We start from the raw sequence: 12307 nt of genomic DNA, 5'->3' as shown, positions 1-12307 counted from the left end.
CGTCATCATCGTTCTCCTCGCTTCACAGGTCCCCACTTTACCGTCTCCCTCTCACACTGATCGGTGCGGATTGGCTTTGGTTAATGTGCTCCTGCGTGTCTTTTTTAGCTTGTCTCTCGGGGTCTTCTTTTTTACTATTGAACTCTTACTGAACTTGTCCGGTTCTGCACTCTCATTCGTGCAATGCTTCTCTCTCTCTCTCGACGGTCTTAGAGAAGCAGACCCCATTTTGATTTCTTTGAGAGGGAGTGGAGAGAGAGAGATATCAGAGAGTGAAGATCAATGCTGTGTAGCGGTAAAATGTTCGATTTCTTAGGAAGGAAAGATATCAGGAAAATTCTTAAGCGCAAAGATAGTGATGCCGGCCAAAAAGGTTACTACTTAAAGACATCATTTTTTTGGGTCCATCTTTACACCGAGTTTTCCTCTGTTTTTTGATCTATTAGCTCTCTGGGTTTTTTTAAATACAAATTATTCAATGCAACAGAACTAGCCCTGTAGTTTATTGAACTTCTTTTTGTTTCAGATTTCTGGGTGTTTTCTTTTTATAGATTAGGTTTTTGAGTGTACATCGGCTTTGATGGATTTTTTAGTTTTGTTGATCTGGTCCGCTTGCGGGTGATGAATATAATGAATAACATAATTTTGTGCGGTATTAATTGATTTCTCCTGTTATTATTTATCTGTTACATCTGGCAGCTCTTGGCATTATTCATTTATTTATTTCGAAGAATTTAATGAACTGTATTAAATTCTATCGCTTTGTTTTACTGTTGCTGTTATTAGTGTTGTTGCCATCATGTTTTTACTTTACCTTTTAGCCTCGAGTGGTGTTGTCGAAAGAAAATGGGGAAAGCAAAAGAGGAACGAAAGTAAGAAAAACAAAGGAGGAGAGGGAAGAGAGGAGTGGAGACTGAGAGGATCAGGTAGAGGAGAAGAGGGGAAAAGGGGAGGGAAGGGAAGAAAGGAAGAAGGGCTAGTAGCTGTTTTCTAGAGAGTAGGCGTAGCGTTTCCTCTCCCCAGGAAGTCACGGCCAGGGGCTCTCACTTAATGCTTGTTTAATTTATTTGATTAACAGATTGTTTCGTGTGCTTAATTTCTTTTTTCTTTAATTTTTTGGGTATTGGACGGAATGATTCTATATTGATATACAATGTGTAAAGTATAACATGTTTTTAAAAAAAAAAAAAAAATTTTGAAGGAATTTTCAACTCAATTTGATTGATTTGTGTCCATTTTTTTCTCTCATCATAAACGCAGGAAAAGTGCTCGAAGAGTTGCGAGCTTTTGTTTTTAACGAATTTGGCTCATCTGAAGGAGCTAGGCGTCAACCACAATGTAGATGCGGCCCCATTACTGCTCTCACCTTCAATTTTGTGGTTGCTGTTGGTATTATTTTCATGAATAAATTGGTTTGTATTTAACCATTTTTCTTTTATATATCTAATCTAATTATGTAATTGCCATAATGTTTATGCACTCCATGCTTCCCAGCTCGTATCTGATTCGGGCTTATTTGTTTTTTCAGGTGCTCAATGAAGTTAAATTCAAGTTCCCCATATTTCTTACTTTTATTCACTATGTTATAAGCTGGTTATTGATGGCTGTGCTAAATTCATTTTCTATTCTCCCTGCATCACCTTCCTCAAAATTGACACCTTCATCTACTTTAATTGCTCTGGGCACTGTCATGTCTCTATCTACAGGGCTTGCTAATGTCAGCTTAAAATACAATAGGTGAGATATGTTATCTCCTGTTTCCATGATTGAAGTATTCTGTTTCTGACACAGTTGAATACCTCTGTTTTCAGTGTGGGATTCTATCAGATGTCTAAGATTGCTGTAACACCATCAATTGTTCTGGCTGAGTTTATATTATATAAGAAGAAGGTTTCTTTCTCCAAGGTAGCAGCTGTTTATAGTTTCTCTTCTTGTATCTCTTGAAATTATGGCAATTTCATAAGCTTTGTGTAGACAATATCGGGTAGGTGCTTGTACAGGGGACATGGGTGCATTTGAGTGTCAAGTGTGTTTTGTTTTCTAAAGATGTAATATTCTTGTTGAATTGGTCACTGACGAGAGTTAATGATACTTTATATGATCTGCCCATGTTACTGATGTAGGTCATCGCATCGTGCTTTTTATTTGAAATTTTGACAATGAAATCTTCCAGGTGCTTGCACTTACAGTAGTATCTATTGGTGTTGCTGTGGGTACGGTCACTGATCTCCAATTCGACCTCTTTGGTGCTTGTGTAGCATTGGCATGGATAATACCTAGTGCAGTTAACAAGATACTCTGGTCCAGTTTGCAGCAGCAGGAGAATTGGACTGCCTTGGCGTAAGTTTCAAGCTCTTTCAAATCTCTCCTTTTTTCCTATAGCTCTCACCTATGTTTATTTGCTTCTAGAAAAGTTAGATAAATTGTATCTTAACAAGGATGTTAAATAATTTAAACAGCTTGATGTGGAAGACAACGCCGATCACTTTGTTATTTCTGGTTGCCTTGATACCTGTATTAGATCCCCATGGTGTCCTCTCATTTGATTGGAATTTTAATAGCACATTGGCTATTCTTACATCAGCTGTTCTTGGCTTCTTGCTTCAATGGTCAGGTGCTTTAGCACTTGGGTAAGCAATCTCTGTTCATTCTTTTGACCATTCCATGCCACAGCCTGTTTGGTCCCATAGCTTGAGATATATGACTTTCTATGTTTGTTTTGGTCAATTCATACTCTAGAGCGTAAAGTTTGCAGAACTCTGGGAAAGTATCTTGTTAATCTTGGGTTGTTTGCTGTTTGGTTCTTCTCTCTCTCAGGGCTACATCTGCCATAACCCATGTTGTTCTTGGGCAATTCAAAACATGCGTTCTTCTTCTAGGAAACTACTCTCTGTTTGGATCAAATCAAGGAAAAACTAGTATCTGTGGAGCATTCACGGCAATTGCTGGTATGTCTATTTACACCTACCTTAACATGAAGCAGAAATCAGACAAAACACCTCCTCGACAAGCCTCCTCTTTGCCTATATCCAGGCTGAGCAAAGAAAATGGCAACACATGATGATGGAAATTTTGGCGGGAATCAGAGAAACAAGAATAAGATACCTAAATTTTTGATATGAAGATTAATGAGAAGATGAAGCTCTTCGTAACTCGAGTTGTTATATCAACTCAATTTTGCTCCAACTTTTCTGATTTCCAAGTAAGGGATCTCTGTCATCGTTTAGATCATTGTTATATCTCCAGTGGCTTATGTAGATCACCATGTTGAGTGCTTTGCTAATCTCCTGACTGCAAACTGAACATTGTAAAAATGAATTGTCTGAGGGATTTTTGACCCGAATACAATTTCATTTGGCTTTTCTTTCTCCACACACACGTATTTGGTATTTTTTTTCAAGACAGATACACGCAAATTAGTGTTGAAGAAGTTAACCAAAAGCATTATCTCCATACTTTTTTGCTCATTTCGTGCTGGGGCAAATGACTATGCCAATGATATAATCCGAAAGCTACAGAAGACCAGGGCAGAATAGAAAGTACTAGATAGAAATAGTACTGAAATTGTCTCATTGTTATTCATAATCTCCTCGAAATCTGTTTTCACTGTAGTAAGGAGTTTATAGTTGACCTAACCATTTCAATCAAAGTTGAAAACTTGAAAGTGTAGTGTTTTTGTCCGTTGTCAAAAGCACCACAGTTATTATTATTATTTTTTTTATAACACCACACTTTCAATTTCTCCTTAATAACCCGTTCGAGTGGTAAAGGTTTTAGTTTTGAGATATCATTTTCTTTTAGATTCAAGGTTTAATATCTCACGAGTGTAAACAATTTCTAAAACTACGGTTTACGAAACTGAAGTTTACTCGTAGATCCGATGGTCCTGCCTTGAGGTTGCCGACATTTTTTAAAAAAAAAAATTCACATATGAAGACGGCAGCAGACCCACAGGCCAGAGAGAGACGTGCGATAGAGTTCTTGGTGTGACTGGATGCATGATGTCGGATTAGTCATATGTCGCTCCTATGGCATACAGGAATTCTTCGGCTGTTATTATTTATTGGAGGCATGTCTTGGAGCTAGATGCCAAGAGATTCAGAAGCAGAAGCCCTTCATGTGCATAACTCTAGATCGACTACTTCCCATCTTAACTCACAAGACATCCCTCGGTATAAGATCAGATGATCTAACTTTCCAAATAACTCCTTAGGTTCTGTTTGACAACATAATTATTTTCAAATATTCTTAGATATTTACTTAGTCTTTAACTTTTTCATCTAATCCTTACAATTTCCTCAAACTTTCAAATAAAACACAAAAAATAATACTACTTTCTCAAATTTCAAAATAAGAATAATATTAAAAAATTATATTTTTAATTTTATAATATTTTTGTTCAATTTTTTCTCTTCTTTTTAAAAATTCAATAAAACATCTTAACTTAAACTATCTCACTATTGTTTACAGATATGTTGAGATATTTTAAATAGAATAATAGTAAGTACAAACTTCAAATAGATAAGTTTCATGTAAGCATTTTGTTAAAAAGTGGGCCCTACTAAAAAGAATGATATTTTTTACACTTTTTCAATGTAAGACCCACTTTTTTACAAGAGTAATACTACGTACAAGTCCAAATGTATAAGAATTTTGTAAAAATGTGGACCTCATCAAGAAAAAATAAATTTTTTCTATACTTTTTCATGATGGCGTCCATTTTTTTATAAAGAATTTATACAAGATTTGTACATTTGAGACTTATATATATATATATATATATATATATATATATATATCATTTATCATTTTAAAAAAACTTGCATGCACTTAATTATTTAAAATTTGTATAAATCATTTCTTTTATTCAAAGTTTCCTTGATTAGGGGTGGGCAGGGGGTCCCGCACCTTGTTGCCCCGCCACGCCTCACATCTAGAGCCCCTAGCAGGGTCGAGGGACGGGGAGGGCCCAACCATGCCCTGCCCCCGCTTACATTTATATATATATATATATATATATATATATTATATATAAATATAAATATATATATGTTACAATTTATTAGACTTGTTTACAAAATATGTACTAACAAATTTAAAAACTACATAATTTAAAAACTAATACACTACAACTTATACCAAATATGCATTAGCAAATTTAAAAATTACATAGTTTTTAAATTATAGTCATATTTACAAATTTTAAATTTACAATTTGAGTCTAAAAATGTATTTTTATTCACTTTTGGACTTATGAATAATTTTAAACCTAGTGAAAATGTAGTATATTTTTTAAGTGGACGGAGGCGGGACAGATTGGGTATCCGCCCCGCACCCTGCCCGTCGGGACGGGGGTGAAAACCCCACTCCCCGCCCCATGCGGGGTGGGGTGCGGGGAAGGGGCGGTCCCGCCCCGTAGGGGGTGGGTATATTAGGGACCTCGTCTTGTCCCTAAACACTAAGGTCCACGACCTTGCCTTGGTGATGGTGATGACCAAGTAGACTTTGTCAACTTGCTTGGCCTTCAACTGTCGTGGCAATGAAGAGTTCCTAGGTTGATGAAGGTTTAGTGTTTGAGTGCTGGAAGGCTGAAGCGATGATGATGATGCAATAAGTATTCTAAGTGTTTGAGATATGCAATGCAATGTGGTTTGACTAGGGCTTGTTCTTGAGAATGGCACTGCAATGGCTTGGGCTAGGGTTGGAGGCTTGTAGTGAGGTTAGGGTTTGGTGGCTAGGGCAACACGCCAAGGGGTAGAGAAATTAGGGTTTGCTTGAGTTTAGGGTTTGGATTAGGGTTGGCGAGTTTGGATGAGGGGAGGATGATGAACGGTTTAGAGATGAGTTTGGAAAGATTCCTAAATGGTAGGAATCTCTTAGGGAATAAAGGGGATTCGGTTTTGGCTATTAAGGAAGGATTTGGGTTGACTTGAGATAAAGTAGGAAATGAGGGATTTAAGGAATTGATGATGAATGTCAATTTCTTAAATTAAGGGATTTGATTTGGAAGAAGTCAAGGAATCCTAAATGATAGGAATTTCCTTATGGGGCTTGGAGATTTCGGCTAGGGTTTGTGGAAGATGGAGGCAAGGTTAAATATGGTAAGTGGACTAGGGTAAATACAATAGTGGCCGAAATATGGTGTATGGAAAGATTGAATCGATGCAATGAATTATATGAATACAATAGAAGGGATAGACACTCAAGAATTTGAATGAACAACAAGATAAACCAATAAACTTTGATTCACAAATTGTACAAAGATGAAAGAAAACCTCATATATTAATAAATGAATCACACATATTCACGAATTGAAAGGTGTGATTCTCTCTTACGGGATTCACGAATTGCACCTCAAAGAGCCCAAGTGCTAAGTACTGAAAATAATCTCAAGAACAATATGTCATCCACAAAAGAATTTGTCAAAAGATGTAAAATAAATGACTAAGTGTTCTATTTATAGAGATTATAAAGTGGAAACCCTTAAAAGGTCCCTTGAAAAACATTAAATTAAAAATAAAAAAAAGTTATACGATAGTCTTGTTAAGGGCCATGGTGGCCCGTTGCATGCATTGGCCCATGGGTGGGCTTGAGTGGTTCATGGCCCACGGCTAGTTGGTCTGGCTCATGGCTGGTCTGGTCTGGTCTGGTCCGATGGTGGTCATGACAGGGTGCCATGGGCCTGTTGGTGGGCACGATATGGTGCCATACATGACCCACTGCTGGTATAGCAGGGTGGCCTGTACTGGTGCTGCATGGCCCAGGCAGATGGCTTGGGCGTTAATGTTGCAAGACATGGGCTGGTGCCATGCACTAGATGGCATACCTGTTAGACCCCCACGTCGAGTTGCCTCCAGAGGAGCCGCACATGCCTTAGTCATGGTGGAGACATGCACCTTGGCTAGCCCACAACCATGCCTTGGCTCTTGGGGTGACACGCACGTGGCGCCCAGCATGCATGCATGCCTTGGCCCGTGCGATGGCACCCACGGGGCGCCCAGCATGCGGGCTAGCAAGGCTAGCAGGCGCACGGCAGGTGCGCAGCACAGGTCAGCGCGTACAGGCTCGCGCGCACAGGCGCGCAGCACATGGCCCAAGCGGGCCGCACGCCCAGGCACTTCCCAGTGCGCAGGCCCATGCGCACATCATTGGGCCGCATGGCCCTGCAGGCACCCATGCGCCGCATAGACAAGCCGCCCAGCCCACGCCCAGACTGACCATGCCACACACCCGCATGACCTTGGCTTCCCCTGCCGCACACCAGCTTGACCATGGGCCCTTGCCGCATGCCAGCACACCACGCCCATCCTGCAGCGCACCAGCGAGGCTAGTGGCACGCCCCATGGCTTGCCATCCAGCGCACGGCCCCAGCCCGTGTCATGCAGCCAACGTCCAAGCCACCCACTTGGACCATGCCGAACCAACACTTAGCCATGGACCAACCAACCAATATGCAACCACTTAGCCCACCATGGGCCCGTGCATGTCACACCATGGTTTAGTCCATGGCTCTATTTTATTGTTTTATTTATTTGATCCTTTAATTAATTGCTATTTACTTTGAAGGGACCATTTGGGGTTTCCAAGTTGTAACTTATAAATAGGACCCTTAGTCATTTCATTCAGGATCTTTTGGCAAAAACTCTTAAGAGAGAACACTTGTGAGAGATCAAACTTTCGGTGCTATGCACTTGGGCAAGTTGGGTGCAATCCGTGAATCCCACTTGATTTATCCATTTATGAAGTTTATCATTTCTTGTGCAATTCGTGAATCAAGATTTGATTGTGTGTTTGCTATTTTAATTATTCAAGTGCAATATTGTTCTACCCGTGTTCTTGGAAGTTCATCATTGTTCATGAAAGTTTTTCTTCATTGTGGCATTTTCAATCCATTCAACCCTTGTATTCGGCCAACAAAGGTGTTAGCCACTTTCCATAAGTGACCCTAACCCCTTTTGGCAAACCCTAGCCGCCCACTCACTAGCCCAAATCGGCAAACCTCAACATTACTTTCCCTTCCACACTTACACTTTTGGTAATCTCACCTTCCATCCCAATTTGGCAAACCTTAACTCCACTTTCCATCCACTTTACCACTCTTGGTAATCCTAGCCGCCCACTCCCTACTCCATTTCGGCAAACCTTAGTCTATTCATCATTCCCATTTCCACTTTAGGCAAACCCTAGGCAATACCTCCCTTTCCCATTTCGGACAACCCTAGACCCGTACTAGTGCCGTCATTCCCTAATCACTCCCAAGCCGTGCACTTCCTTCACCTATCCCCTACATCCCTACACTCATACTAGCCGAAATACTTAACCTCATATTTGCACATTGGTCATCTTGACCATCATTAGACGTAGACCAAGCAAGAGAAGAACCAAGACTCGGTCACATCAAGACTACTATTGGGTTAGCAAGGTAAGTGTTTGGGGACTAGACCGGGGTCCCTAACAATACCACTGGCCTTGCCTGCAGGGCACAGATTAAAGTCGTGCTCTGGATACCTCACTGGCTGTTACTGCTGGGCGCACGTAAGGGCGTGTGCAGAGGCGTGCGCATGAGCAGGCACATGGGCGTGCTACTGCTGGGCTGCACGCGCGCAGCCACTAGCCTTGATAGGCATGCGCATGCTCGGCAGCGCGCAACCAGCAGCCTCACTGGATCCCTCGTGTGTGTCAAGGAAGGGTTGTGCGGGGCCAGTAGCCTCACTGGGCCCTCATGCGTGTCATGTGCAGATCGGCTATAGAGCTGTCTTGGCATGTCAAGTGTTAGCCCGATGCGACTTTTCTACGGGTCCTGACAGGATAGCACGCCTACCCCTGATGTTAAATGGGATGAGGTTTAGTTAAGGATGAGACTCCACCCAACCGAGGCCTCAGTTTAGTGAAAAGCTATATAGATCTGCTTGCGACCTCGTATTGGGCCTGCCTTTGACCTAGGCCGCAGTGGTTCTCCCACTCGTTGAATTTCTAAAACCACGTGACGTGTGTGGGGGACTAAAATAAGATAACACACACTCAGGGCGCATCGATTTTATTTTCTTTGGTCAACTTCCATTTAGCCGTCGGATTGGATTGGTGGAGTCTCATCCAACCGTCACAGATGGTTCCCGGCTAATTATGTAAAGTCGGCCAACAGTTTCACAGATATCTCAAAACCCAAGACATTATTTGACTGCGGGCCCCACCATTAATTTAGATGGTTTCCCCTCCATTTCCTCGGGCTTTAGCTTTTATGTATAAATAATGATTGCAATTTGCAATGAAATTACCAAGAAATTACGTTCAAACGTAGAGACGGGGCATCAAACAATGTTCATGTTGATATAATTAAAAAAGAAAATGAAGGAAAAGTATCAAAGCGCCCCCCCCCCCCCCCCCCCCCCCCCCCCCCCCCCCCCCCCCCCCCCCCCCCCCCCCCCCCCCCCCAAAAAAAGAGTGGTATTTGATTTGTCCCCTAAAAGCCAAAAAAAAGAGAACAGGTTCTAGTGGAAAAAATTGAGCATATTGCTTTTGACTTCTTAATTTGTAACCCCACTTGCCACTTTCTTTTTTCAAAATCATAGAGATAGAATCTTATCTCGAAACTGATGATTTAACTATGTAAATTCAAGGACGACTTTTCCAATAAAAGTACTAAAATAAAATAAAATATTTATAATTTTAGGATTGTTTTTAAAAAATATATATATATATAAATCTATAATTTACATAAAATATAATTTTTTAAAAATAGAATGCATGAAATTTATTCACCCTATTACTATATATATAACATTGTTTAAAAATTTAAAAAGAGAAAAAAACATTAAGAATGGTTTAGATTTAGAGATTAGATAAAATGAAATGATTTTCGATTAAAGATGAAAGTTATAAAATATATTATTAAAATATTATTTTTTAATATTATTATTATTTTAAAATTTTTAAAAAATTGAATTGAAATTTAAAAATTAAATTATTTATTAATTTTATATAAAAATTTAAAAAAATTAATAAGAAGAGATAAAATAATTATCAAATCTAAACGGTCCCTGAATTTCTCTATTCTAAATTTCAACCTAATTAGTGAGTCAACCATAATAATAATAATAATAATAATAATAATTACTATTATTATTTAGTTCATCCACCTGTGAGTTGATTATTGCATTGCTTTACCTGTGGAAAATTCAAAAGCCAGCGCGTTACAGCGCTGTTCCTTTACCTTTGGTTTTTCAAACCTGCACGGGACCCACCAACAACACCTCTTTTAGACAATTACAGTAACCCCAACCAATTTCCAACCTTCCATCCATGGATTGAGGCCGAAACCTCCTTGACTTTGCCACCCTCCCATCTCTTTTATAAGAAACCTTCCCTCACGTCTCTCTCTCTTCATCACACAAAGTCTACGCCTTTTTCTTCCTCTAAGCTCTTCCTTGTTGCTCTGCTTCTTAATTTCTGGTTTTCTAGCTACTATGGCCATAGATCTGGTCGGCTTCTCCAAGATGGACGAGCATACGGCTATACAACAAGCAGCATCGGCTGGGTTGAAGAGCGTGGAGCACCTCATCTCCCTACTCTCCCATCCGGCTCCTCAAGGTCAATACCTCGGCCTCAACCACGACCACCCCGAGCTAGACTGTCGTGAAATCGCTGACTTTACCGTCTCCAAATTCAAGCAGGTTGTTTCCATTCTAAACCGGACCGGCCACGCCCGCTTCCGCCGCGGACCGTCTAATCTTCCTTCCTCTTCTTCCGGACCTGCGTACCCGGTCGAAGGCCCCGAGATCCGGCCGCAAAAACCTCAGACCTTCACGCTCGATTTCGCAAAACCTAAAGCTACTACTTCCGAGTCGCGGTCGGAATTGTCGGCGATTCAGTACTCAAAGGAGCGCTTCAGCATATCTCCACCCGTTTCCTCCACGACTTCTTCCTTTATGTCATCGATCACCGGAGACGGCAGTGTGTCCAATGGTAAACTAGGTACCTCGCTCCTCGTAGCTCCAACCACTACCTTCTCCGCCGGAAAACCGCCTCTGTCGTCATCTCACCGTAAAAAGTGCAACGTGGATCATTCTCTTGCCGGCGTGGTGGCAAAGATCTCTTTGTCCGGCCGTTGCCATTGCTCCAAAAGAAGGTCGGCATCGGATTATCGGCTCGATTACTTTTTCTATTTTGCTCACCAATACTTGCGATCTTGAATTTTCCAGCAATTTCTAAATTTTTATGTTATGTTGCTTCTTTCTGTTTTTTTTAGGAAATCAAGAGTTAGGAAAACTATCAGGATACTGGCTACAAGCTCGAAGATCACCGATATACAACCGGACGAGTACTCGTGGAGAAAGTACGGTCAAAAACCGATCAAGGGCTCACCTTATCCACGGTACTATTCTACTCCATAGATATTTCTATTCCTTCACCATAGATCTTTTGGACCATGTAAAAGTCAAAGACGAATCTCGTGGCACACGTGAAACTTCTAGTAATTTTCTGTTTTTTTCTCCGACTGTGCAGAGGGTATTACAAGTGCAGTAGCGTGAAAGGGTGCCCGGCGAGGAAGCACGTGGAGAGAGCGCAAGACGATCCGAAGACGCTGATCGTAACCTACGAAGGGGAGCACCGTCACCCACACACTCCGATTCCCGCTGCGAGTTTCGTGCTTCAGTCGGCGTGATACACACGTTGGGACCCGGGATTGGAATCATCCTTAATAGAACGGCGAGGATTGGGCCGTGACACCAGCCCGTCACCATCTACCGTGACGGTAGTTTTGCCAGATGAAATTGGTTAAGAGAGTGAGTAGATGGGAGAGAGAGGGATTAATCAAGTCAACTATGCTGGGTGGTGGGCTCACGCTTGGGTATTAGTCAAAAAAGAATGTTAGATCCGTAGATGAGAGAGGAGATTGGATTCCGAATTTCATGAATATATATATTTTAGTTGCAGAAAATGCTTTACTTATAATTGTAAAATCTTACTCCATGTGTATATACTCCCATCGAAAGCCCACCTTTCTTTTTTGAATTTAAATTTACTTTTTGCTTGTTAGTTTAAGTTTATAACTTGAATGGAAATTGACAGTGTCTCTTAAATATGTATATTCATATATTTTATTTTATTTTTATTTTTTTAATGATTAAGGATATTTAAAAAATACTTAAAAGAAAAAGAAAAAAAAAACCATTTGCATTGGTGTGCATATTTGGGATGCACATTTAGTGTGCATCCAAGCATTGTCCAACTAGAATAATGTATAGTATACATCATTCATATTATTTAAATAGTAAAATTTGATTTGTAAGTTTCAAATTTTAAAAA

General features: G+C 40.5%; 2 protein-coding genes across 4 annotated transcripts; both read left to right on the top strand.

Annotated features, from left to right (window-relative positions):
- LOC121263284 (nucleotide-sugar uncharacterized transporter 1-like) lies at nt 1-3372 on the top strand. 3 transcript variants are annotated; one of them, XM_041166087.1, is made up of 8 exons: nt 2-373; nt 1261-1412; nt 1529-1737; nt 1812-1905; nt 2174-2340; nt 2460-2630; nt 2818-2948; nt 3034-3372. In XM_041166087.1, the coding sequence occupies exons 1-8, from the start codon at nt 283-285 to the stop codon at nt 3036-3038; spliced, it is 1020 nt and encodes a 339-aa protein (XP_041022021.1). In that variant the 5' UTR covers nt 2-282; the 3' UTR covers nt 3039-3372. The 3 variants fall into 3 exon arrangements, with proteins under 3 accessions (XP_041022020.1, XP_041022021.1, XP_041022019.1); XM_041166086.1 differs by having other exon boundaries at nt 1-373; nt 1261-1389; nt 2818-3372; XM_041166085.1 differs by having other exon boundaries at nt 2818-3372.
- A 6917-nt stretch (nt 3373-10289) lies between these two features.
- Nucleotides 10290-12037, top strand: LOC121263536 (probable WRKY transcription factor 11). The gene is made up of 3 exons (XM_041166481.1): nt 10290-11126; nt 11247-11372; nt 11504-12037. Exons 1-3 carry the CDS (start codon nt 10465-10467, stop codon nt 11661-11663), a joined length of 948 nt encoding a protein of 315 aa, XP_041022415.1. The 5' UTR covers nt 10290-10464; the 3' UTR covers nt 11664-12037.
- Nucleotides 12038-12307: the final 270 nt, after the last annotated feature.

The sequence above is a fragment of the Juglans microcarpa x Juglans regia genome, chromosome 4S (genome assembly GCF_004785595.1).
Source record: "Juglans microcarpa x Juglans regia isolate MS1-56 chromosome 4S, Jm3101_v1.0, whole genome shotgun sequence".
Taxonomy (NCBI): Eukaryota; Viridiplantae; Streptophyta; class Magnoliopsida; order Fagales; family Juglandaceae; genus Juglans; species Juglans microcarpa x Juglans regia.
The sequence above is the reverse complement of the archived record's forward strand: the minus strand, read 5'-3'. Positions and strand labels throughout refer to the sequence as shown.